Genomic DNA, 24,349 nt, shown 5'->3' on the forward strand with positions numbered 1-24,349 from the left:
TATCGATCCAGACAACTAGGCTGAAAGCACACTGTTTCATTCAAATTATCTCAATACAATACAATAGTATAATGTAAGACTAGTAAGAGAGGAGTTCAGATCTACAAACATGTTCTGAAATATTTCTGTCATATTTTCTCATATTGTATCATTCATAATACACACAACCATTTAAAAATAGACGTGCCCCAGGAACTGGACACTTTTTGAATAAACATGTATCTTGAATCTAAAAAAAAAATTGTCTAGACCAAATCATTCATAAGTGTGTTACATACTGGTACATATATATATATAGAGAGAAAAATATTGGACACTTTGAACTACAATTGAAAGCAGTGTACTGTAAAGGATGGGACCTACATTTTTGTATATCTGAAATAATATATAACCATGTTACGAATATCAGGATTTACTTGTGCAAGGTATTACAGTATCATACATGTAGTCTTTACGTTTACATCCAGAAAGAAACATTTAAGCTATTACTTTAACTTGACAACAGTCAACGTGCAACAAGGACACTTGCATGCCAGGAGAAGAAAAAAGAAGTTCAACAAAGGTCTCTGAGTCAAGGATGAAAAAAGGGGCTTCTCGTGTCAAGGTAGAGGTTCAGGATCTTGCCATGTATTTAACCTATAGCTAGATAACAGTCTAGGTTTGAGGTCAAACACCCCTGTTCTACAAGCTGTTAGATTGACACATACCAAGCAAGTATTTCAGGTATGAGGCTAGACAACATGACCCATGGTCTTCTGTACATAAAAACATCTACAGCCATTTCGATACATCTTGGGAAGGTAACTCTGTAATACTAAACTCAATCTTTTGATCCTACATACATATACTTAATCATCACTTGTCAAACAACATGTTGATTTTGAATAGTTCTTGCTTTTGAATCTTGAAGCGACATACAATTTTCACATGTCGTGACTGGTTCCATTCTGCAAACGTCTAATTATAGTCAGAGACATTCATCCAGCACCGGCCGCACATATCATTCTATTAACAGCTCTGAGTCTGACAACAATGTCTGCGGAGCCGCCACACAGACTGAAGTACTGCTAGCGAGTACGTACCAAAATTGTACACATCTCTGCGAGTAGAAGACACAATATGAGTACAAAAAGCTCATGTGGCATGGAGGATTTGGGGAGCATGCAGCCGCTTCGCGATGGTGGCGTGGCCCATAATATGTCTGCGACACACGTAAATGCCAATTTAACATGCATGGCAAGCTGATGACTAATCAAAGTTACAGGATTGGGAGCGTGCTTTCAACTGTTGGCACAGCTCTTCACAGACATTCGCCAACCTTGATGCAAACCTGGTGCATGGAAGGGTCAAAACGTTAGTGCTTTGATAGTGACATTTGCAAATGGCTACAACAGACAGGAAAATGTTACAATTATAGAAAACCACATTCAGTGCTGGGGACATCTGGATAAAGAGGACATACAGTTAACATCAAATTTTGATAAACAACTGATGAATATTCATGACATATTGGTATCAAATTTCTTTCCTTCATGCAAAATACATTCTACATGGATGAAAAATTAAGTTTATTCAACTTTCTCGCTGAAATGTTCTGTTTCTATTATAACATCAACCTTTCAAAACATTTGACACCATAATATTTTGAGTCCTTGACTGCTGATACCAGCATATTGTCTTGTGTCCTTTACTGTACATAAGTCATTTGTATGGGAATAATGTAATGTTTTTCTGTCTACATATAAAGTTCACATGTATGTATTTACAATACAGTAGGTCCAAAGTACAATGTGTATCATATGTAATCTATTGTTTAAAGACAGCTAGCACTATCAGGAATGCAGTAACAAGTGAGTCCAACAATATCAGCAAAGTAAAGCATGTGTACATGTATGATATCATAATAATATCATCCATGGGGCAATTTAGAGACATGTAACAGTATGTTTCATAAATGTTATACTGTTAGGGCACAACTACCAGGATATGCCATCTGAAATCAACAAATGACAACAAATTAAATCCTTAACCAATAAATATCATAGAAATCTGTCGTTCCTTTGTTCAGTTATTCTCCCTTTTGAAGATTTTGACAAAAACGCCCTTGCAGTTCTAGAGAAAGCTGCTGGGAGGCCGAAACTTATACCACTTCTTCCTACAAGCTATCTGCCACAAAAAATCATGACCATAGCACATCCAGGTCAAAAAATACAACAACAAAAGTTCTGCTGCAGTACCAAGGTCACATACCAGGGGGATAAAAATTGACATTGACCTTTGTCTTCCCAGCACCTACCCACATTAGAAATATCATCATAATCCATCCAGAGGTTCTTGAGTTATGTTGACTACAAAAATCCGGAAACACAGACACACACACAAATGTACACACATACACACACACAGACAAGACAAAAACTGTATCTTCATTTTTGATAGGGGTAAAAATTGCTTCAATGATCATAATGATAGTTGCTAGCATGCATTTATAGTTATTGGACATGACAAGCTGACGTGGCATGACGATGTGCATTGTAGGATCAATTTTGGGAAGAAGAAAGCACAGCCATGATATTGTTGGTGATGTGGCATGGCAACACGAAAATTTCATCCCATTACCCAATTTTCAAGCAAGTTGTCGTTTTCAACACACAAAACCATCTAGGAACAGAGGAATTTTTCACATCAGCCTAACGACATGTAAGTAAAATACTGTAATTCATCATAATAAATATGACAATTTCCTAGTGCTAACAAGAAAATATTTGCCACAAGGTCCAATAGAATCTGCACAAAATAATGGTAATACCACAGACCATTTCCTTGGGTCTAGCCGCTAGGATATGTTTTGTTTGGAACAGAGTCAACTTTTTTTTACACAGACCAATAAGGAAGTCAAATACACCTTTATTAGCTTTCAGACGAGCAGGACCATTTCCTGCATGGTAGAAGAAATATTTTGCTTGGAAAAGAGTCTAGAATACACACAGTTGCATAAGTGGTCACATAAACATTTATTAGCACTGGGGGTTAGAATCAACGATGGGTGTTTTACTTGAGAGCACTAATGGACCACCAAAACAGTTCATAAAACTGCTGATATTTCCTAGTTTTAGAGTGTGTTTGTGTAACAACCATGCTGTTGCTATGATATATACCAGTTCTACATCAGGGGTCTAAATTAATCTTTGGTAATACTAATAGGTGCACTGCGGCACCTAACCTAGAAAATCAGGTCCACAGAAACAAATTGGGTGCATAACATAGAGTCTAGAAATAAAGGACAATGTCACCAAAACAAGAAGAGATAAGAAAGAGCACTCCTGTCCAGAGTTGCACGCAAAATATGGAAGTAGGTGTGAGGCACTCAATGTCATTTTGACAAATTACGATAAACCCAAATTCTGTAGCTAACTTCAAAATTTTAAACAAGAAATACAAGAAAGGTTTTATTACTTTTTTCTGACACATAGATCATATATATGTAACCCTATACACAAATATCTAGGGGCAACAGTGCATAAAAAATTAGGTGCACCAAGGACAATATATATAATGTCATTGGGTGCACAGCTCCAACTTGAATGTACAAAAGTGTATATGCAGCATCACTTATCATTTCATGAATGGATGAAATCTAAAGTAAACAATAGTACTTTACTAATCTTTGCTACAAGTTCAAGGTGCAGACATACAATTAACAATGAGGTCTTCATTTACAATCAAAGTAAAACATGAAATACACACGTACATGTACTATGTAGTCAAGCACATTATTAGTATTACACAAAAGCTAACTCAGGCCCAATTTATACAGAGTTTTTTCAGATATCTAAAAATCCGCCGACATCTGAGCCTTAGATATCTGGGCGCATTTGTACACACCGACAGGAAGTACCGCAGGACTCACGCAGCGCGCTGATTGCACTCGTGACCCTATTTAACCTTTAGCGCGCGTTTCAAAATGGCGGGAGAACCGCCTGTGTTTTTCGTCATGATGAATATGGTATTCTTTCTTTATCTGACTCTCGTGAGGCTAAACATGAGGCAGCAAGCAAGGGTTGAGCGTAAGAGGCGTTTGAGGTACGGGGAAGACGACAGCGACCGGTCAGAATCAACACTGCGTTCCTATTCGCTGCCCTTGTCGTGGCGGAGGGGGGAGGGCCGATCCACCGAACGATCTGGCATCACGAAAGAAGTCCGTCGTACGTTTGAGAACAAATGGTCCTTGATGCTAAGAAGTTTTCCCGCTTTATCGCCCGCCAAATATGCAAACTAGCGTGAACCCCGACCTCCAGATGTCCACTACGCGACACATTCTGTTTAGACGTCCGGCTGGAGCGGTCGGGGACTCCCGCTGATCATGAGTTGTCGGGCGAATGCTTCAGAGTGGTCGGCTGAAATTTTCCCGACATCTAAAAAAACCCTCATTAAGACCATAAAATTCCTGTTTAGACACAGAAAAAAGCTGTCGCCTGGCAGATATCTGCAGTCCAGATATCTAGACAAGCTGTGTGTAAATTGGCCCTCAGTAACTGACCCATTGTAAAATCTCTATAGCACCAGCTGGGCTTTCAAGTCTTTGGCACTGCTGGCAAAATGTCATTTTTCCTCCAGCAATGTGGTACACAAGCCACTTATCCAAGCTATAGCCTGCTCTACTATAGAGAGGATACAAATCGCACTAGGAAACTCAATTGGAGGAAGTAACCAAGCTGCATTGCCTTTCATCTAAGAGCACTTTGTAGTAGAGTGGCTGACAGACTGGGGTATACCAAATTTGGAGATGTTTCACTATATCAGGTTAAATCTTTCAATTTCATTTGGGAAAACTTTATCAGTTATGATGGTCCACAACGTAAGCCTTGTCTTTATCCTGTTAATGCATTCATGATTGTAATAAAATTGTAGATTAGTACAGATGGGCTTGATTTATGCCGGCTTCTTTGCATCTTTATCGCATCTGAATATCATTATACAATGCTAAAAGTTGTAAGAATCAAAAGAAAATATGTTTCTGTCTTCAGTTGGTCTTCATGTTGTGGCTGGAAATACATGTATTGCACCTATTTGAGAATTCCCATCTCGGCAGGGGTCCAACTGTGTTATATGCCGCTGAACTTGTGAAAAGAAAAACTCATGACATTCCTCTTGTACTTGACTTTGAAAATCTGATCATTACTTTTTTACAATCATAACATATCCATATCTTGTAAGTGTTGGAACTGACTGTTTGATATCGTAAAACAATATTTCATTTCCCACCAAATGCTATGACAACTGACAACCTTGATAATGTATATTATCTTATTTACATCTGATAATTTCCATTCCTAGATGGTTATTTCGGTTCTCTTGCGTCTGTTTGTAAGTGATACTGCACCGCGCTATGCAATCTTTTATGATTTATTGTTGTACCAACTATTTCATGCTTGGTAGCAATTCTTGACAAGGTTATGTTGGACAAGTCCATTCTCCCAAATGCCCGGGGAGTCTAAGTGCATGTCCTACAATACTGTCCCAATCGGGGCAGTGCGAATTTTCCATGGGTCAAATTTTTCCATAGGCAGATCGCCAGACTAACCAGCCCTAGAAGCTAGCTTGCAATTGAGTTGTCAACCATCTTGTCCAACAGGGGAGTTTTGGGTCGGGGGCTTTGCATGGCTTTCTTTTGCGCTGTTTCAAGCAGACAAATCTACTGTAACAAATATCTTTATTCGCCCAGACGTTATTAATTACCGGTAAGCACATTGGACAGCTGATTTTTATTGAACTTGGTAGTTGTTTTTTATCACAATATCCTAAAAGAATAAAATATGGCCAGTAAAATATCATAAACAAACTTATGATCAGTATAAATAAACAATACTGAAACCTGAGTAATAAAAAAAATGTACCCCACATCTATGTGAAAAGTATTAAGGTGGTAACTGAGGGAAAAACTGCCAAAATTGCTGAAAATCTCTACAAAAATTATACATATACACACACTGTACATGACTTTGCAACAGCTGTTTCTTTCATCTTTTGTGTTCCACTGTATACATTTTCACTTTTACTTCAAACAAAACCCAGGGATTTTGAAACAGATAAGCTTTATAAATAACTGGTAAAGAAAGCATTACTGCTAGCCTAAAAGGATCTTAACGCTGGAATCACATCTACAGTTATCTACATTGTGTATATACTGTAATCACAGAGGCATGCAAAACTGCTAGCGAACCCATACCTCAATGTCAAGCACACTACCGGTAACAGACATACATGTAACCATGAAAACAGGATGCAGATAGCATACATAATAGTGTTATAATTACATTAGGCAATTTTTGCATACCAAAGGTTGCGTGTAATCTATAAACGCATTTTAAGGGACAGATTCCGCCTAAATACAGGACCAAAGAGAGGTTACCAGAGGTTACATCTTGATGTACATCAATCAAAAGGTCAGAGGGCCAAAGATACCATAAGACATGAAAACTGTTTGGCCAATTATATTTTTGTATGTTCACTTAATGTTTGTCCAGAAAATTCAATAATCTAGAAAATAGTAGTATCATAGCACATGTACAATGCAAACTTGGAAGGAAAGTGAGAAAGGTAAAAATTGAAGATAAATGATGATATCAGCTGACAAGTAATAGCAGATTCTAGACAAAAACTTTCACAAACAGCAATAGGAAAAACACCAAGTCTAACAGTACCGCTATTTCTGTAATCATGTGAAATACATGCACGTTGACTACCAGTTATGCGGCGTATGCCATACTACCATACATAAGACACCACTCACCTCATCGCTTTCCGACAGGTCGACGTTACCGTTGTGGTCGTCGTCCAGCATCCTGTGCAGCGTGTGGAGCGCCTCCAGACCTAGCCGGTCCTTCTCCTGACGACACTCGTCCGTACATAGTTCTGGGGAGATGAAAAACAATGGTAATCAGGACTACACTCTTCTGTACATAGTTCTGGGGAGAAATTCAGAAAGACAACATGGCACACCACCTATATACATGTATATATATATATGACAATATTCTTCTGTACATAGGACATTCTGGGGAGTGGGGAGACAGACAAAAATCACCAGCAAACCAGGACTAACGTGGCAACAGCACCTATGACTAGTTTGAGTTGGTCCCTCAATCTTCAATTTTCGTTGCATTGAATAGTTCTTATCACAATTCTTTTTACTTTTAGCTTGAAAATTATAAGAAAACTAAATCTTGGAGAAAAGGAAGATTTTAGTTATTATATCACTCAGTTACTAAGTCAACTGAAAGGGACACCGGAAAGATTGATAAAATAGATTAAAAAATATTATGAGAAGTTAGTGTAACTAAAGCCGCTATCAATCATATTATTCATAATTACAATGTTTTAAAGAGGAATCAGAGTTGGGTCAGAAGGCCAAAGATATGTTTGCGGATAATTTGAAAGAAGACAGTACTAGTGAGGCTGGAAAAACTGCCAACAACAGCTGCAGGGCTCGAAATTCATCTTTGGGAATAGGTGCACTGGTGCACCCAACTCAAAAAATTGGGTGCACAGAAAGAATTTTGGGTGCACCACATAGAATAAAGTTGAATGTTCTTCAGAACATAATTACAAAGTCTAATGCTGCTGCCTTTCTTAAGAATTTCAATCTGTAATTCTATAGCTAACTTTAAAATTTCAAACAAATAATATATTAAATAAAGTACAGCAAAAAGTTATCATGCTGTTTTTTATACTTACATTTCAAGAATATTCTGTATACTAGTGTACAATAGTACCTTAACCCTATAGCCTACAAAAATATCTAGGTGCACCAGTGCACCCACAGTCAAAAATTAGGTGCACAGCTCCAATTTTGGGTGCACTGGGTGCACATGCACCCACTATTTCGAGCCCTGAGCTGTATTGGGATTCGGGACAAGTTCAGATCCTATGTACATGTACTGTGGTTCTATGGTAAGAGCCCTATATAGTATAGGTTTCACTATATAGTATATCTCACCAGTGCTTAGTCTATATTGGCTTTGCCATGTTCAATCATTTGTATACTCTGTTTTATCCTTTCTGTGGTCTACCCATCTTTTGTTTTGCAACAACACAAAAAGAGGTCAAAAAACCTTGTTGATCTCATTGATAGTTCCGTTGTTTCAATGACTCATTCTGTTCATAATGTCTTTACAATCTAACAGTGTAAATATCAAAACAAAGGAGAACCCGGCTATCGAAATACCAGGTCAGGGATTACGCAAATAATCCTTTGTTTTGTTGGCTAAAAGGTTATAACGAAGTCCTGAACTTTCGTCATGGTGCTTTACATGCTTCCGCTAAAAGTATTTAAAAATGATTGAAAAACTACCCACTACAAAAAAAGGCTCAATCAATGTGTATGAATATCTAAGCATCTATAGTTATACATGTACATGTACAATCATCTAGGCTTATTTCATTTTCACAAAGCTTTTGAAAATAATATTCTTTTAATTAATAAAAGTTCAAAGGTTTAATGACACTGAGACCACATTCATAAATTTCTTTGATTGTCAGGCATAAGTTCTAAGTATAACATTATAAACATAAGTAGCAAGAGGTCAGAAGATGAAAACAGAGGGCGTGTAAAAAAATCTGACTTCCGATGGTATACTATATATTATCATTCACTCCCTGGAATTGTGTGCACCAAGTTACAGACTTCCATCTGACTTTGCTTCCATGTCGTGCTTCCAGTACAGCATTATTCCTAAACTCTAAGAACCAGTAAATCCAATTGATGTTGCCAGACTCAAGGGAACCTAGGTACATTAATATCTTTCCTGTAGATCAAAAATTGTTAAAGCATTTAGCAATTTGCAATCTCTGTTCCCAAATGGATGAAATTTTTACAGTAGTGCACTCGGATAACCTGTCCCTTATTTCCTGCAGCGTGACAGCTAATTCTTTCCAATTTCTCCCAAACAAAACCCATCAGTGAGCCCAACATCTAATTTGGAACGGGTGACCTTTACTGGCAAACTGCATTGCAAAACACAAATGCATCCCTCGCTTCTGAGTAATAAACATTCATGCCATGGAAAAACCTAAAGCTGGAAAGACTTTGGCAGCCTGCCATAGCAAAGTGCAGTAAAACAAAGTTACGCCTCTAATGTGCATTCAGAAGTGTACATTTTTTGCAGGTTAAAATGTTCAACTTTTCAAATACAGCTTAAGTTAAGGCACAGTAACATCTGTTGCATAATTTTTTTTCCTGGGATTTTCAGCATGGCTTAAAGTATTTCTATAAGTATGGTAGAACCACTCATCCTAAGGATCTATGACAGCCTTTTTTATCAGAATTTTGTATAATGCATATAATTTCTATATGAATTTTGTACGACACATTCTATAAATGTAGATGTATAACGCAAACTCCAGCTGTCCGGGGGTTTCTCTCCCCTGGGTTGGGAGGCGGTTACAGGGTGGCGAGCGGTCACAGGAGGCTTGATTGAATTCAGGCTACTATAAATGTACCTAGATACACAGTTTGATGCTTCAAATAACTCTATATAAATATACTGAGTTCAAAATTAGGCCATGATATGATTCAGCAAAACGTACATACATGAATTGTATCCTACATGCAATTACCTGTTGTCCTCCGAAATCTCTATGCCTTGCTGCCCTTTGACTCTTATCTGCCTTCAGAGGAGTCAATACCCTCTCAAGTTGCCATATCTTTGGAACACAGCATCCCATATCAGTTCTAATAACAGCACAGGCAAGGTATCTTACAGTTACACCAACTCAATAGTACTACTGCTGTTACTAGTTAACAGCTTTGGGAAATCACCCAGAGCAGTCTGCAATTGAAGAAGGCATTCCAACTAGCTATATATGTTTGAATGAGACAGTTTTCTTACCCATATGGTTTCCCATGACCTTATCTACCAACTACAAAACCCTGGGCTCTGGCAGCTTTCCTGTAAAAGGTTGGCTGGCAAATGGAGGGCATTCGTTATCCCGACCCCAAATTCTCCTGTGTATATTATCTGAAAAATTTGCCTTCCTTGTCAATTTGCAATCCTTATCATCAATGGGTAGTGGCTGTTCATCTTTGTCCAAACTTCTGAGAAGATGGCAAACGGCCATTGAATAAGTGAAAGTATGGAAAGTTATCTCTTTCTGAAGGTTGTTTTACATGATGGTGATGCTTCACTGGGCTTCTTAGATTTTCAAGGGAGCACAGTGCACAAACACAAAAGATGTTGTCAACACAGATCAAGAACTGAAGAAGGCTTCTTGCAGAGATCAAACAAACAATCAATCAACCAACCATCTGCTGATGCACGAGGTTGTAGAAACTCTCTCCAGGATGTAAGCAAACAGACCCTATAATTGTAAAATAGATACACTGACAGCCTTTTTTCCAATAGATCAGAAGTTTTTAGAATACCCTCTTCGAAAACATCTCCTTTAGCATCTAAATTGCATATAAAGGTTAATATTCATACTTCTCAAAACACACAAAAGCTGGAAAGTTTGATTCATCTTTAGCTGATTTTATCTCTCCATTATGTTGTTACAATTGTGATTTATATCTGTCAAATGCTGTTTAAAGTTTTCCTTACCTCTTTAGTAAGTTATTCAACAAGAAGGATGTCAAATGTCATGATATCATAGAGATCCATGTACTCAATGACAGATAAGCATGGGTCATTAGATATCATGCATATGATACAATTGCTTTCCCTTATAATAACAGTAATCATGTAACTGGAGTCAAACAGTCTCTTGGGGATTTTTCTACTCCCTATCCACACAAGAAGCTGGCCAACAAGTCACAATCACAATGTTATCTGCTGGCAGATTTGCATATCTGGTCTATGTGAGCTCATTTCCTTTCAAGGTCATCACAGAGCTACAGGGACAATTTTCAATGATTAATTCATTCAGGCACTAGGAATACTGTAACTGCATTTGAGTTCGCCTTGATTTAATTTCGTTGTAGGGAGAAAATGGAGTGTTTGCAGAGGTTTTATGTTCACGGTTGAAACAAAGGGGTAGTTGAGCAGAAGACATCTAAGAAGCATTTCCGTGGTGGTTTAAGTTTGCAGTGAAGAGGTCCCTGCAAAAACTGTGAAGAGTTACTAAATCACTGCCAACATTTTTAGCATTTACAGTAATGGCAGGCAAGAAAATCACTCTGCACTTGAGTATCAATCATTCTGTAACACCAACAAGTGTTGGTGATTTATTGTGGTACATAAAGAATTTATTTTGACCACCCCTTTTGGTCGTAAATTGCATGTTTCGTTTTAATTTGTGAAATTAGCAGGGTAGTAGATAACATGGTGTCATATTACACCAATGACCCACATGTTCACAATATATTTCAGCGCCTGTCCATTTCAAAAGGCCCATGCCCTTTCCTTGCTGACCCCTGCACATTGTATTTATCTGGGTATTTATGGTTCCAACACAGCCTTTGACCACTTCTGTTTTTACAACGAGTGCGACAAATCTCTACAGCCAGTATAGGGGTCGGTAAACATACTTTTGGCACTCGATTAGAGTCGATATGCTGACACTTTTTCAAATGACACGAGCCTCGTGTGGCTGTACTTCTTTTGTTGAAAAGAGAAGTTACAGGGAAATCTAACTGATGAACTGGAAGAAATGTGATTTGTAGGCAACGCTGCATGCCGGCCCGATGAAGGGGAGGTGTCGGTAACATAACAAAGCATCTGCAACGTGGAGCCACTAGAATTATGAGGATCTATTCAAGAACGTTATAAAAGGGCTTCACAAAATCGAATGGCGTCGACCTTCCCCGCTTGTAAATGTGCAAACTGGTAGGAAGGGGCGTGCGATGTTGGGAGGACATTTTGCATAACTGATGGGAACGATTTCGTCATTTGACAGCACAGAGATGATTTCAGATCCTAGCAAATGCAAAACACACAGTCATAAAGCAGTCAGTTTACCTTCTTCGTCGAGACTGACGTCCCGGCTGCGTACACAAGAGGCCGCCAACAGAACGATCCCCGCGATCGCCACGAAAACTGGCCTCATCTCTCCACGATGCTTCTGGGTTCAGGAAAAAAAACCTGCTTCCGGAATTTGGCACTGTCGAGCAGCGGTCTGTGAGTCTGACGCAGTTCAGTCCGCCATCGTCATGTTTGAAATACCAACGATCCCGGCCAGAGTGACTCCACCAGGAGAACCCCTCACATGAGTCACTTCCTCCTTTTCAAAAGGCTGCTGCATCCAACGAACTCCTCCCTCCAAAAACAACACTTTTCCAACCCAAACATGCTAGTGAAGCCAAACACTCACCCAACAATATGTTCTTTTATGATACAACAGTTAAACAGCCGTGTGAATGTAGCCATATGATATCATCAACTAAAAATAGGTATGTATAAAAAGGAACTGTTTACTGATCTATTAGAGAATGGTAGAGTAAATACAACAGCCAAATGTGGATGTGTAGAGCAACGTGATTGGTCAGAAATTTCATCACGTGACTAAATAGTCCAACATGGCAGCCACCAGACCCGGTAAGTCCGGAATTTCTTCGAAGAATTTTGGGGTAAAAATAGTAAATATTGCCGTAATTTCATATTTTCCATAGCTTCTTGATTAGAAAGATTGTTAGGGCGACATTGGAAATGATATTTTGCCTGGTAATGTTGGTAAATACTGAATTCCGATAGTTGACAGTCGCTGCTTATTATAGTTTTTACATACGTGGCAAAACCGGGAGGGAGGGGGGCACTTCCGGGTTAAAATGTCCTGAACTGGTTATTTGCGATGGTTTCAGGTCGAATATAGACAGGTAAAATTCGTTTCTTCCTTCTTTAACTCGACAAATAAAGGTTGTAGTCGCATAGACTTCTGACATATTCCTAATCTGACCTTGAGTACCTTTTATAATTGACAGGAAACCCAGACCGAGGGTGGAATGACCCGCCCATGTTTATGTACGATGCCCAAAACAAAGCACAGGAGTCACCAAGGAGGGCACTCCCGACAAAACGTGTGGCATTCCCACAAGGTGCACCACCTCAGCCTGCAAGTAAGAACCTGTCATTTGTAGTCCATCACATATTTAACTATATGACACCCTTTTGTTCTTACCAAGGAAATCTTGATTGGAGTGTGTCAAGTAGTAACGTTAGTAGTGTGTCAAAAGGGACATTAGAGTATGAAGCCTCACTAGCGTGGACCCACTGGACAGAGCCACTTGGGAACATGGCGTGAAGACTAGCTGACTGTTGCCCACCAGTATAGTATAATCAATTGCTGAGCTAAATTCATACAATTACCTTTAAATTTGTTTAAAGGTACACTTTTCTGCTGAATGCTAAATTATATTTCACTTCTTATCATTACTTCCTAAAGGGATTTAAGATCATGGGAATATGAGCATTTTTTTGCCTCCATTGCTGAGACTAATAAGACTATCTTTTGCACCTAATGCAGTGTTATGTATTTTTTTTTAAATTCTAGTCTTGCCATGTTGTTTTACTGCAGATGCCCCAAACGTACCTCCAGCAATACCACCAACAGGAGATGTCCCTATAAGAGCACCTCCAAAACTATCAACTTCCCCTCCGGACTCCATCCTCTTCACCCCTACAGATGGTACAGTCCAGAGTGGTACCCCTGTAGGACCTGTCCTCATGCCCCCTGTGACTGACACAGCCCTCCCACCACCCCCCTCCCTCGGACCTACCCTACCTGTTGTCGTCAATGGGCCTCTCTTACTCAACCCCAACAGCCCTCAAGTTTTAAGTACATTTTCTGATACTGCAAAGAAGACTCCTGATAAAGCTGAGGAGATGGTCAAGGAACGTGCAAGTGACGATGATGGAGATCTTTGTAGAAGGAGTATGGAAAGTCTCAGGAACACCTTACGTGCAGTCAGTGCTCTTGGAGTGGAAGTGAGTTGTTTTTACTGAGGGCTTTTTCTTTCATAGTTGTCTGTCAAATACTTTATTCAAAATATGCAGACTGTATGAAGAAGAAAACATTCAAGAAAACAAAACTCTTTTAAAAGAAGACTTAGCCCAACAGGAAAGTTATAATTCATCATTTGCATCACTTTCTTTAGTTAACATTCTCCTACACAGAGCTTTGGCTGCAGTCATTACAATTTACAATATACCTTGGGAAGGCTCTGCTAACGGGACTGAGGTGTCCACTTTTGTTGGTGTGGCCTCTAACCAGCTGTCAGCAAATCAGAGAGTCACCTAAAAGTCTTCTTTAGGTAAAACCGATTCTCACAAAAGTGGAAACCTCAGTCCGGTTTAGCAGAGCCTCCACAAGGTGTATTGTATAGGCTGCAGATGAGGGTCTGCGTTGGTAGGAGAATGCTGGTTACGCCAAAAATAATTACTCAAGCAACTGGATAACACCCATTATGTTTTTCACAGCAACGAGTGAGTGATGAGGTTGGCAGGAGGCTGACCATGCTGGAGAACATGTGGACAACTGGGAAGCTGTCCAGGCCAGTTCAGGTGTATACTGATGTCCTGGCGTCAGGTGTGTTACCAATCTGTGGGTTTTTCATTCCCTCATTTTCAGATTTGAAAAAAATAATGCTGAACTGGATGATGAGCCATAAAGTAAACAACCAAATTTGGCAGGATTGGGCTTGCCAATACATAACTAGCCGCTTTTTTTTATCAATGGAATTATGCAATTGTAGTTAGGCCACAGCAAGTAAATTTTATGGATGACATCAGCGCGCTCATTAATTTTCACCTGATTTTGAAAAAAAAAACAAGATTTTTTTACCCTTCAGCAATGGTCAACATACCGAAAATAATACAATTTGTCGCAAACTACAGTCAGTTCTATCGCAAAAACGTTCTAGATGCCATAAAAAGGCATTTGAAAATGTAAGAATTGTGAAAACTCCGTATAAGTGCATTGTACAATTATTGTGTATGCCAGCGGTAACAAGATTGCTCGTCATCACCAACTTTCAGGAAGACACTGTGCAGACCTCATGCCAAACTTGTAATATAGTGTGTAATTTCTATGCCATTATTATCAACAACGTGTAATCCGATGTGCTGTTCTTGAATGAAGTGAACTACTAAAAAAATCGAAATTTCATTGCCCTCCGATGATATGTCCGACAAAGGCTCTGACTTTGTGTTGTGCAATTGCTTGATATGATCCAGCAACGTTGAGGCTCAATTGCTCGCATTTGATGGCATGTGTTGACACAGTGTTCCATATAAATACCCAGTTGAATATAGTTGCTGCCCAGGTGTTCCATTGCATATGAATGCCCATGATGGTATGTCATGTTTACTGTTGAATCAAGGTGGTCTTATATTATATATGAAACGTCATTGGTTGAATACAAGAACAAAAGACCTGTTGGTCGTGATATCATATTTTGTTGCCGCAAGTCTTGTTTAACAAGATTCATGATCTCAAAATTTGAAAATATAGGAATCTTGTTTTTTTTTACCCGCCTTGTTTTTTTTCCGCCCTATCTCATTAATTTTGGAGTCTGTGGAGGATGTCATCCATAAAATTTACTTGCTGTGGCCTTAGTTGAAGAGTATGAAGACTCACAAGACTTATTTCATCAGTCAAATATTTCCTTATCTCATTTTCTCAGCCCTGAATGACCGTGACTGTGACTTGGCCCATGACATGCACCTGAAGCTCATGATGGACCACGTGTCTGAGGTAAACTGTGCTATTGTTGTTTTTAAAGCTTTCCAAAGGTTGTGTGGACAAAACTTCCTTCTATTAGTTAGCAGTGTGAAAAGGTTTTACACAATGTTTTTGTATTTGTGAATATTATTCTAGGAAGATACATATACAGTATAAGCACAAATTGATAAAAAAATCATTTTCAAGTATTACAAATAAAGGAAATAGCGGAATCTCTATTGTATTCTATAGGTCAGGCAGTGGATGGTGGGAGTGAAACGGCTGATCCAAGAAGCAAGAAACCTCCCTCAAAATCCAAGCAAGGCAGAAACAACAGACACTCCTGAAGCTCAACAAACTGAACAAAACCCAGAGATGAACAATGAGGAAGAAGAGCAAGAGAATGCAAAAGTTGTTGAGACAAAACTGGATGAACTCACAATTAGTGACCAGTCAGAGAAAGAAAAAGAAAATACAGGCAATGAGATACAGAGTATAGGAAGCCCTGAGGAAAACTCTACAAATGATGATAAAAAGGGGGAAATTGTAGATTAACATCAGACAGTACAAAAGTCTTCCCACTGTTGAGTGATATTAGGATTGCTGCACTCAAAATCTTCTGCCGCTTAGGCCACACCAATTTCATTTTTTGGTTAACAGACTTTTATTTTCAAAAAAAAAAATTTTAGAAAAAAAAAAAAATTCATGAAAACAGAAGGCTGGGCCAGCCTTCTGTTTTCATGATTTTTTTTTCTAAAATTTTATTTTTTTAAATAAAAAATCTGTTAACCAAGAAATTTCTTCATTCTCAGATGCTGAACTAGAAGATCCACATGAAAACAGAATCGGTAGAAAAAGTCTTTACCTTGGTACATGCAGTTTTAATGACTCAGTGGATAGTCATGTTGTTTCCTTCAAGCTCTCTGTTGTCATCTTGATCTCTTGCTGGATTTTTACTTTTATGTGTCTGAGAACCAAGGAAATGAATGGGAATGGCTTTACTGATAAGTGCAAAGATTCAATAAAATACAATCAATATCAGGGAAATTTATATATTATTTTGTGCATCAGATATTTTCCCATTCTTTGCAAATGTCTCAATAACGTAACTGGCCTATTTTTTCAATATCTGATAGCTGTTTCAGCATCTTGTATTGTAGCATATTATTATGAGTGATGGAATTAACAAATCTCATCATTTTGAAAGTTGTGAAGCATTCCTGGGTGGCTGCCAATCTTGTAGTTCTTTTACTTTACAAAAATCGTTAACCATATATGCTAATAATTTGTAAATGTAAGAAGTTATTTTTATACTAAATAGTGTACAGTGTTACTGCTAGATGACCAAAATGATCTTTGAGATCTGAAATTATGTCAAATGTAAACTGCTTTGTGGTGGCTGGTTTTATTGATATAACAGGATTTATATAACTATACTCGATAAAATTTGATGATTTTTTAAAACTATATAAATACGGGATAATGTAAACTATAGCCTTCAGTATGCTCCTGGCAGCCGTACAGTGCACATCAGTGGAGGCCTGGCTGAGAAAGTTAACCATGTACAAGTTACTCTTCAAGTCATGTTTGAATTCTATAGATAACATATAAGAATTTGAAGTATGGCTACACATAAAGAAGTTAGCTTGAAGGACAGTTAGCCAAGAAATAAAGTAATGACAACACTGGCTTGCAATTTAGTTTGAGACATTGGCTCGCAGTTATATGTACTGTTCTACAGAGCCCTATTCTATGCTGGTTACAACAACAAGAAGACGCAAAAAATCCCAAGTCATATTTCTAGACACACAACCTAGGCTTATGTTGGGAAGACATTAGAAATTTATATCCATTTAGACACTCTAACACAACGTTGACAGGGTCGATTTGAAAGTTTGAAAATTTGAACAAGGTTGGCTTCCCCCAAACTGAAAGTTGTAGATAGCATTGTCTTGATTATCCAAGGGATCTTATCTGATTGAAACTTCTCGGATTATGTGACTTTTTGATAGATATCTGGGCCATTCTGCATGGTTTGATACTGTTCATAGAAAAACCAGTACAGAAAAAAGTTTGAATTCTCTGACAGTTATTATGGTAATCTGTCCCTGCTATTGTCCCAGGCTTGCAGACATCTAATCCTTTTATGAATTTATGTGGTTATGGGGGATTAATCCAGCCCTCAACCTGCTGGGCAGCTCACAGTAGGAGCACTCCCTTTACGACTTCCCCAGGGCAAGGTTTTGGTTCCTTTATTAAGGATAAAATGTAGATATATCCAATTTCTGAAGGAACTGTCTCAAGATCCTTGTATTTATTGATGACGTTGCAAAAGGTACATCAAAATATTAAGTTACATTCTTGTAATGACAGTCTTAGAATCTGAACTCCAATTAGTACTGTACTTGATATGCCAGTAAAGCCAATCATATTGCTGTCTTTTTGTGAAATATTACAGAATTTATCAAATAAGTTCCAGAGACAATGCAATTTTAGCATCAAATTAAGTGTGTAAAAATCTTGCATAAATGTTAATGAATTGGAAAAGGCTGAATTATGTGATTTGTACTCGTTAGAAGGAAGATTAGTGCAATAGTCAAGTCTGACTTGTAATCTTGCAATTGTGTTGCATTCAGGTATGTGCCAGTAGTCAATAAAGGCTTGTGTTTTCTTCCACAATTTTCCTTTTAGAAATAGCATTTTCCAACCATTTTGATATGCAAGGAAACATCCTATAGATTCATGTGTACATACATCATTGTATGAATAAATTTATTTCAGGCACATTGACCCATAGGAACAATATATAGACATACATGTACAAATGGACATAACAATTGTATACCTTTCTAAAAAAAGGTGTTCCTGCAGTGGCAGTCGGATTTTAAAAGACATTTTATGACTCTGATATTGAATATTCTGACTATGAATAAATAAGTAAGTAAACATACTTTCCTATGCCAAGCATTAAACATATCTTTATACTAAACAACCATTGTACTTGCACTACAGCCTTTCGGTAGTTTCCTGATAGGGAAGCATTAGAACGATTCCATCACTTATAAATGGGAAACCCCATACATCCTCTGGAGGTAAGTGTAGCCTCCTTTGCAGACTTCCTAGAACGGTGGCGTATATATTTGGGTGAGGGGGAGGTGACACGATTTCTTACACGGGCCTCGGCAGCAAAACTCCCTTGCCGGCATTAGAGAATATTGGCCTGTGTAAGAAATCGTGTCACCCCCTCCCCCAAATATATATACGCCGTTCTAGGAAGTCTGCGAAGGAGGCTAAGGTAAGTGCATGTATGGCATAAGGAAAAGGTCATAACAGTGCCAGGACTCCCATATACTCACTTAACCCTGACCGTACATCTATTTTACACAGCATGTATGCTGAATGCCTATCTTGTGGGTTATCACAGACTCATGACGCTTTATGGTGTTACATGTCCAGAAGGAGGCATCTAATTTACATCTAAACCTACTACTACTGTATAACCTCTCAATCCGTGCATGGTTGTTGATGAAAGGTTACCCTGGCAGCAGGGAGAAGGCAAGAAGAGATCATGAAATGCTTTTGCAAAGAAACAATTTGTGAATTCTTGTGAAACTGCTATTTTGTTTTCTCTCCCGTTTGCTGTGAGGGTTGTCAATGGCTTTGGCACAAATTCTAAAGTTTTATAAGGCTCTTTCCGTCCCCGATCTATCCTTTCTGGACCAGTAACATAAGTCATATTATGTCCTAAAACAAGCTCACACATGAATCAAACATGGCAAAGGCGGTAATTTATCATTCTTGTCCCCTTTTGTGACACACAAAGGCTATGTCCAAACACAATGTATGGTATTGGTAATAGGCCTTAAAACATTCGTAAAAGAATAGAGGTGTGGTAGCCTGTTTGGAAAGTTTCCAGTGCAACTTCTTCCTTGACAAATGTGCAATTTCACCCAGTACTTGAACAATCATATACACCTTGGGGGCTTTGCCTTGTTGTAGGATTAGTACGAAAATGTCTTTCAAGAACTTAAAATGTGTTTGATGGCAAAGTTAGGATGAGCTACCCTCAGCGCCCAATTATGGGGTTTTCCTTTGTCCAATTGCAACTTGCCATGCGAGAGCAGTGATTTTTCATCCTTATAGAGCCCCTCACCACAGAGCTATAACTTGCTCTAATAAAGTCAGGAGACTGATTTCCCAAAAGAGAAGTACCAATTGGATTGAGCTCAGGAATCTTTGTCACTAGTAGTTGCTGCCTGTGCCTTGCTGATGTGGAATCTATCTTCTCTTCTGATCCAGTCTGGTCCCAAATGTTACAAACTTCTTCAGAGTCGAGAACAACTGTAGAGCTTTATCCTATGGGAAACAAAAGAGAATGGGTATGTCATCATTATCAGATCTTGTCGCTCCAGTTCCGGATCCAGTGGCGGCTTCTCAGGTTAGTGTATGTAGTATGGGTATGTAGCATACATATGTACTTTCAACTTGCAAATAAACAGCATGTTTTTCTTAAAGTCTTTAGTGTGCCTATGACTCAGGTGGGGATCAAACTGGCAACCTAATGCATGCATGGAAAGCATTCTACCTGCTAGGCCATTCATTGTAATAGTAGGTTGTGGGTTCAGTCCTCGGCCAAGCTATACCAGACTTTCTGTAGGCTTCTCCACATCTGTTCCTTAGTGCTTTACAAACCTGAAAGCTCTACAGAATTAATTCTGAAATGGGTCTGTGTTTCATACTCACATCCTGATCACACAGAGCTCTGACGTCTGCACCACCCTGTGCCATCAGATACTTGTAGTGAAGCAGCTTCCCATCAAAGTAGTTCCAGGGCATCCCATCCTGCACTGTGATTGGCCAGCCACATGCACAGTCGGCCAATAGGGCGTAGCTTACACCCTTGAGGAACACTGCAGCAAGGTGGACTGGACGGGGAGCAACTCGAGGTACCTGAGACAGACAAATATCAGGTCATGAGATCACAAGATGACCACATTTTGAAAACTCTTGCTGTTTCCATTGAGCAGATGACATGGTCATATGATGCCCAAGATGCCCAATGTGTATGATACAAGTTTAAAAGTTTTACCAAACTCCCAGTTATCTTCCCAGATTCAAAGTGCCCTGTGTTAAACATACTGCATATTTGCAGACCATTTCCTACATGATAAACGTTACAGGGTTCTTGATTTATACTTTTTACCTTTAAGCCACGCAGCCATCCAACATCTTGGGCAAAGGGGACCACAGCTTGAGCCAGAAAGGCATCCACTTCCCATTCTTGTAATGTCAACATGTGTTTCACCATGTAGTGTAGAACTAAACACATAATGATGTAGCATGGTTCTGGTTCTACCCTTAAAACACCTTCCAGAAGACCAACAGAGTCCATACAGGCAAAGAAGGTGTGCAGACGGAGGTGTTGTGTCCGTGGTCCATCTGTGGAAAACCACAGCATTGCAAGGGATGGAGTCCCTCCTGAAAGGAACACAACAGAGCGTATAGAAAGTGCAACACTACAGTAACTAAGGTCCTCTATAGGGGGTCTACACTCATACAAAAAATTATATATTGTCTGTCATACTACTAGTAATTAATTTTACCTGAAAGTTGCCAGGTTAATGTAACTTTGTATATATAATTAAAGTCATATAATTATGACATTTACACATCAAAGTTTATAAATCTGACTTGTCTAGGCTCACCCAAAGAGCATGGCAGGTGTGTAGTCATGTAGATTCGTAGTCGTGTGCAAACACTCTAAACTGCTATGTTGTGTTATTTTACAGTTCTGGTAGATCTTACAATTTACATACCCGGCACATCCAATGGTAAAGCAGTTACAACATCAGGACGGGTCAAAGGGTTTCCTCTGTAGGGGCACCACTCCTTCACTGCATTCTTTCCAACAACAGGTCTGACACTGTGAAGACAAAGATTGAAAGAACATGTACTTTCAAACAATGACAGATATGAGAAAATTAGTCATGTTTTTTCTCTGTTTTTAATCATGATCCATAATTGATAAAGAGCAACTATCATATGTTGCTACTAGCTTCATTTTTGGCATTGAGATTGTCCCTCACCTGTCAGCATGTGTGCTTTCCTGAGGTAGTTGGTCTCCCAAGGCAGTTGATGAAACACCTGTATGAAACCCTCTATTTCTGTGGCTAGGCAAAGACAGTGGAATGGAAAACCTTGGAGCCAAAAAGACTGGTTTCTGGGGCATTCTCTGAGCCATTTCATTTGATATTTCACTGTCAGAGCCAACCCCATACAGAACTGCATACATTCTCTGTCGAATTGGACGAAATAGTAGAGAAGAGGAGGGAATGTCTGTGCTAGTTTCATCTTCCATTGCCACACCACTGTCTGTCTCGGCTGAGATGAGTATGTTGTAGATTTGTGCAATGTTGTCTGAATTAAGATGCCTTTCTCGAGCAAACTGGAGAACTTTGGCATCAACCCTAGGTCTGATTTCTTCCACGTCCACTTCAAAAGTAATCTCTTCATCCCCACTCATCTGCCTGCAGTTCTGTTCTGCACCACAAGGTGGCAGTGCATGTGGAGGGCAGTTCTGCATGTACCAAGGTAAAGGATCCCCTGGTAACAAGTACATTCTGGCACCTTCTTTCATCCTCAACCATTTGTCGGGCTCGTTGGGAAACACATCCTGTGCAATGTCCTGTATTGTTGTTCCACGCGGAATTGTTTGCATGTATCTCGATACCGCCATTACTACATCCTCTACTCTAGGGAACCTGGCGTTAGCAGGCACTCCTACCTGTCTCCTCTTGAAAGACTCTAACTCAGCGGACCTGATTATATCATTCCCCATAAGACATGAGAACAGCGGTAAGTCTTCCAAGCCAATTTGCAGTCGATAACACAACCTATCTCTGGAATACTGTACAGTAGTCAAGGTAGCTATATCCAGATTGTTACTAGAATAGAAAGGAGCAGTGTTGAAGATAACAAAATCAGTGTCTTGGCCAAGGATCCCAAAACATGGATATCTTAAACAGTATTCAGATATTTCTATATCTGCTTCTTTTGTAGAGTTTATAACAACTGCACCTAAACTCTTCAGGGCAAACCTAGTCAGTGTTCCCAAGCTAACTGGCATCTGGAAAAGGTCATCGGAGGGCTGGGTGCCGTGTTTCTTGATGTGGTTGAAAACTGTCATTACGTCTCTGGCAGACTGCTGCCTGCGTTTTGCCCATTCTGCACGTTTCGACTTTTCCACAACCCCATCAAAGATGAAGACAAGGTCAATGTCCGTAGTTCTGAAAGAATGGAGGAAACGTCGAAGCTCCTCGTAGTATTCTCTCCACTGCCCTCCATAGACCCAGGGAAGTTCTGAAAAATAGAATTATCCACTGATTGAAAAATGCTAATCAAAATTTTAACTGGTAAACTACCTCGTGGCATAACATACCAGTTTTGTACTTTAGTAAGTAACTGTTACAAATTACATAAGACAGGACTGACTGGTTTGATCCACTCATACCTGGGCATACTCCTACCCGTATCAATGTTTCAAAGTATAGTGGGTGTGGCAGGCTCTGCTCAAATCCGAGACCACTAGCTTTATGTCCCCTCCAAAGGACTGCAACCTTTTGATTGCAAGTAACATCCTTCCTAGTGACTCAAGGACCACCAGGTTCAGAAGAGGATTGACATCCTAGCCGAGCTAGTCGTGGTGACTACACCTTGAAGCTAGCCGTGGCGACTACAGAAGGGCGTAAATAACTTAAAGGGCTAGTATCTATGATAACAAGCAAAAACACCCTTCTGTGGTCACCACGGCTAACACCATGCACCAAGCATGCTTGTTGAAACACTCACCTCGATTGTAGAGTTTTCTGAGGCAGCCTAGGCCGTCCACCACCATGACTGGCCTGGTCCCATGTTGTCTGTAGTACTGTCGGGCTAACTCTGGCAGGTTCACCTTCACACAGGCTTCAGGGCAGTGCCTCTCCAGATATGTCTGTAGACCACGTACTCCCATTTCTGCCTGTAGTTCAGAGACCTCAAACCTCCAGGAAATATTTGGAGCTTTTGTAAATTTCTTCTTTTATCATGTCTTATGGTTTATGTGAAGAAGGCTGTATGTACAGTGTGGCATGCGGCATAATCTATTCTAAATGACGGAATCTAGACGATAATCATACTCAGTTGGCACTACAGTATCTGAAAATTATGGGGGAGGGGGGCATCCGAAATCACGTCTATATTACACGTCTCTACAAACGACGACACTGACATCTTGATCTAAGATCAACAAAGAGATCTAGAGAATCACACAGTGTTACTCTTATGTCAAAATCACTTCTGTAATCCAAGATTTTCATATCAATTTACCAGTACTTATCCAACCTCCTTGATCACCGTACGCTAACCACTGCTTCCGGGATGGTCGGGTAAGACCATTCGATACATACGTGGGGACCGAATAGATTCGGGTATGTTAGGAATGCAAGTGTTGCTTTTCCTCCCCTGAAAATAACAAAATGATAAACATATTGTACACAGAGTTGTAGAGATTTAAGAATTATGAATTTTCAATGTAGAAAGTAAAAAGTGCAGTTTCTCTGATAGCTCTGTCTGATCACCCTGCGTTCAAATGAAAACTCCGAAACGGTATCAGCTCGAAGTTTTCTGTTCAGGCCATGTTGATTTGATTATATGAATGACA

At 39.3% G+C, this 24,349-nt stretch overlaps 3 protein-coding genes across 11 annotated transcripts in view; 1 reads left to right on the plus strand and 2 right to left on the minus strand.

Moving 5' to 3' along the window:
- The window catches only part of LOC136437378 (stromal interaction molecule 1-like), a 28,215-nt gene extending 15,804 nt beyond the window's left edge, over positions 1-12,411 (minus strand). For 2 of the 7 annotated variants that reach the window (XR_010756176.1, XM_066431970.1), the window contains exons 1-2: positions 11,955-12,411; positions 6,794-6,915 (exon numbers count right to left, since the gene is read on the minus strand). Coding sequence is in view for 6 of the 7 variants with exons in the window: in XM_066431970.1 (XP_066288067.1) it covers positions 6,794-6,915; positions 11,955-12,042 (210 nt within the window). In the remaining variant the exon portion in view is untranslated. Of the gene's footprint in view, positions 1-1,082; positions 1,315-6,793; positions 6,916-11,954 lie in introns of those variants that run through there. The other 5 variants (XM_066431966.1, XM_066431969.1, XM_066431964.1 and 2 more) reach the window with 4 other exon arrangements.
- On the plus strand, positions 12,402-17,090 carry LOC136437406 (steroid receptor RNA activator 1-like). Of its 2 annotated transcripts, none has more exons than XM_066432008.1 (6): positions 12,402-12,530; positions 12,914-13,048; positions 13,507-13,916; positions 14,409-14,517; positions 15,614-15,684; positions 15,904-17,090. In XM_066432008.1, exons 1-6 carry the CDS (start codon positions 12,512-12,514, stop codon positions 16,204-16,206), a joined length of 1,047 nt encoding a protein of 348 aa, XP_066288105.1. In that variant the 5' UTR covers positions 12,402-12,511; the 3' UTR covers positions 16,207-17,090. The 2 variants fall into 2 exon arrangements, with proteins under 2 accessions (XP_066288105.1, XP_066288106.1); XM_066432009.1 differs by having other exon boundaries at positions 12,514-12,562.
- Positions 17,091-17,928: 838 nt separating this feature from the next.
- On the minus strand, positions 17,929-24,232 carry LOC136437380 (constitutive coactivator of peroxisome proliferator-activated receptor gamma-like). Of its 2 annotated transcripts, XM_066431972.1 has the most exons (7): positions 24,022-24,232; positions 23,500-23,690; positions 21,738-23,010; positions 21,468-21,574; positions 20,855-21,129; positions 20,395-20,601; positions 17,929-20,007 (listed from the first exon to the last, which is right to left on the minus strand). In XM_066431972.1, the coding sequence occupies exons 2-7, from the start codon at positions 23,660-23,662 to the stop codon at positions 19,930-19,932; spliced, it is 2,103 nt and encodes a 700-aa protein (XP_066288069.1). In that variant the 5' UTR covers positions 23,663-23,690; positions 24,022-24,232; the 3' UTR covers positions 17,929-19,929. The 2 variants fall into 2 exon arrangements, with proteins under 2 accessions (XP_066288069.1, XP_066288070.1); XM_066431973.1 differs by lacking the exon at positions 24,022-24,232 and having other exon boundaries at positions 22,749-23,010; positions 23,500-23,718.
- Between the last annotated feature and the right edge of the window lie 117 nt (positions 24,233-24,349).

The sequence above is a fragment of the Branchiostoma lanceolatum genome, chromosome 6 (genome assembly GCF_035083965.1).
Source record: "Branchiostoma lanceolatum isolate klBraLanc5 chromosome 6, klBraLanc5.hap2, whole genome shotgun sequence".
Classification (NCBI taxonomy): Eukaryota; Metazoa; Chordata; class Leptocardii; order Amphioxiformes; family Branchiostomatidae; genus Branchiostoma; species Branchiostoma lanceolatum.

Bases quoted from the DNA above. Each gene is read 5' to 3' on its own strand.
- LOC136437380 (XM_066431972.1), bottom strand. From the start codon at position 23,662: ATGGGAGTACGTGGTCTACAGACATATCTGGAGAGGCACTGCCCTGAA. The intron at 21,130-21,467 runs GTATGTAAATTG...TGTTCCTTTCAG, and splicing joins TTTACCATTGGATGTGCCGG to GAGGGACTCCATCCCTTGCA. The intron at 20,602-20,854 runs GTAAAAAGTATA...TGTCTGTCTCAG, and splicing joins GATGGCTGCGTGGCTTAAAG to GTACCTCGAGTTGCTCCCCG.
- LOC136437406 (XM_066432008.1), top strand. The intron at 13,917-14,408 runs GTGAGTTGTTTT...TGTTTTTCACAG, and splicing joins TCAGTGCTCTTGGAGTGGAA to CAACGAGTGAGTGATGAGGT. The intron at 15,685-15,903 runs GTAAACTGTGCT...TGTATTCTATAG, and splicing joins TGATGGACCACGTGTCTGAG to GTCAGGCAGTGGATGGTGGG.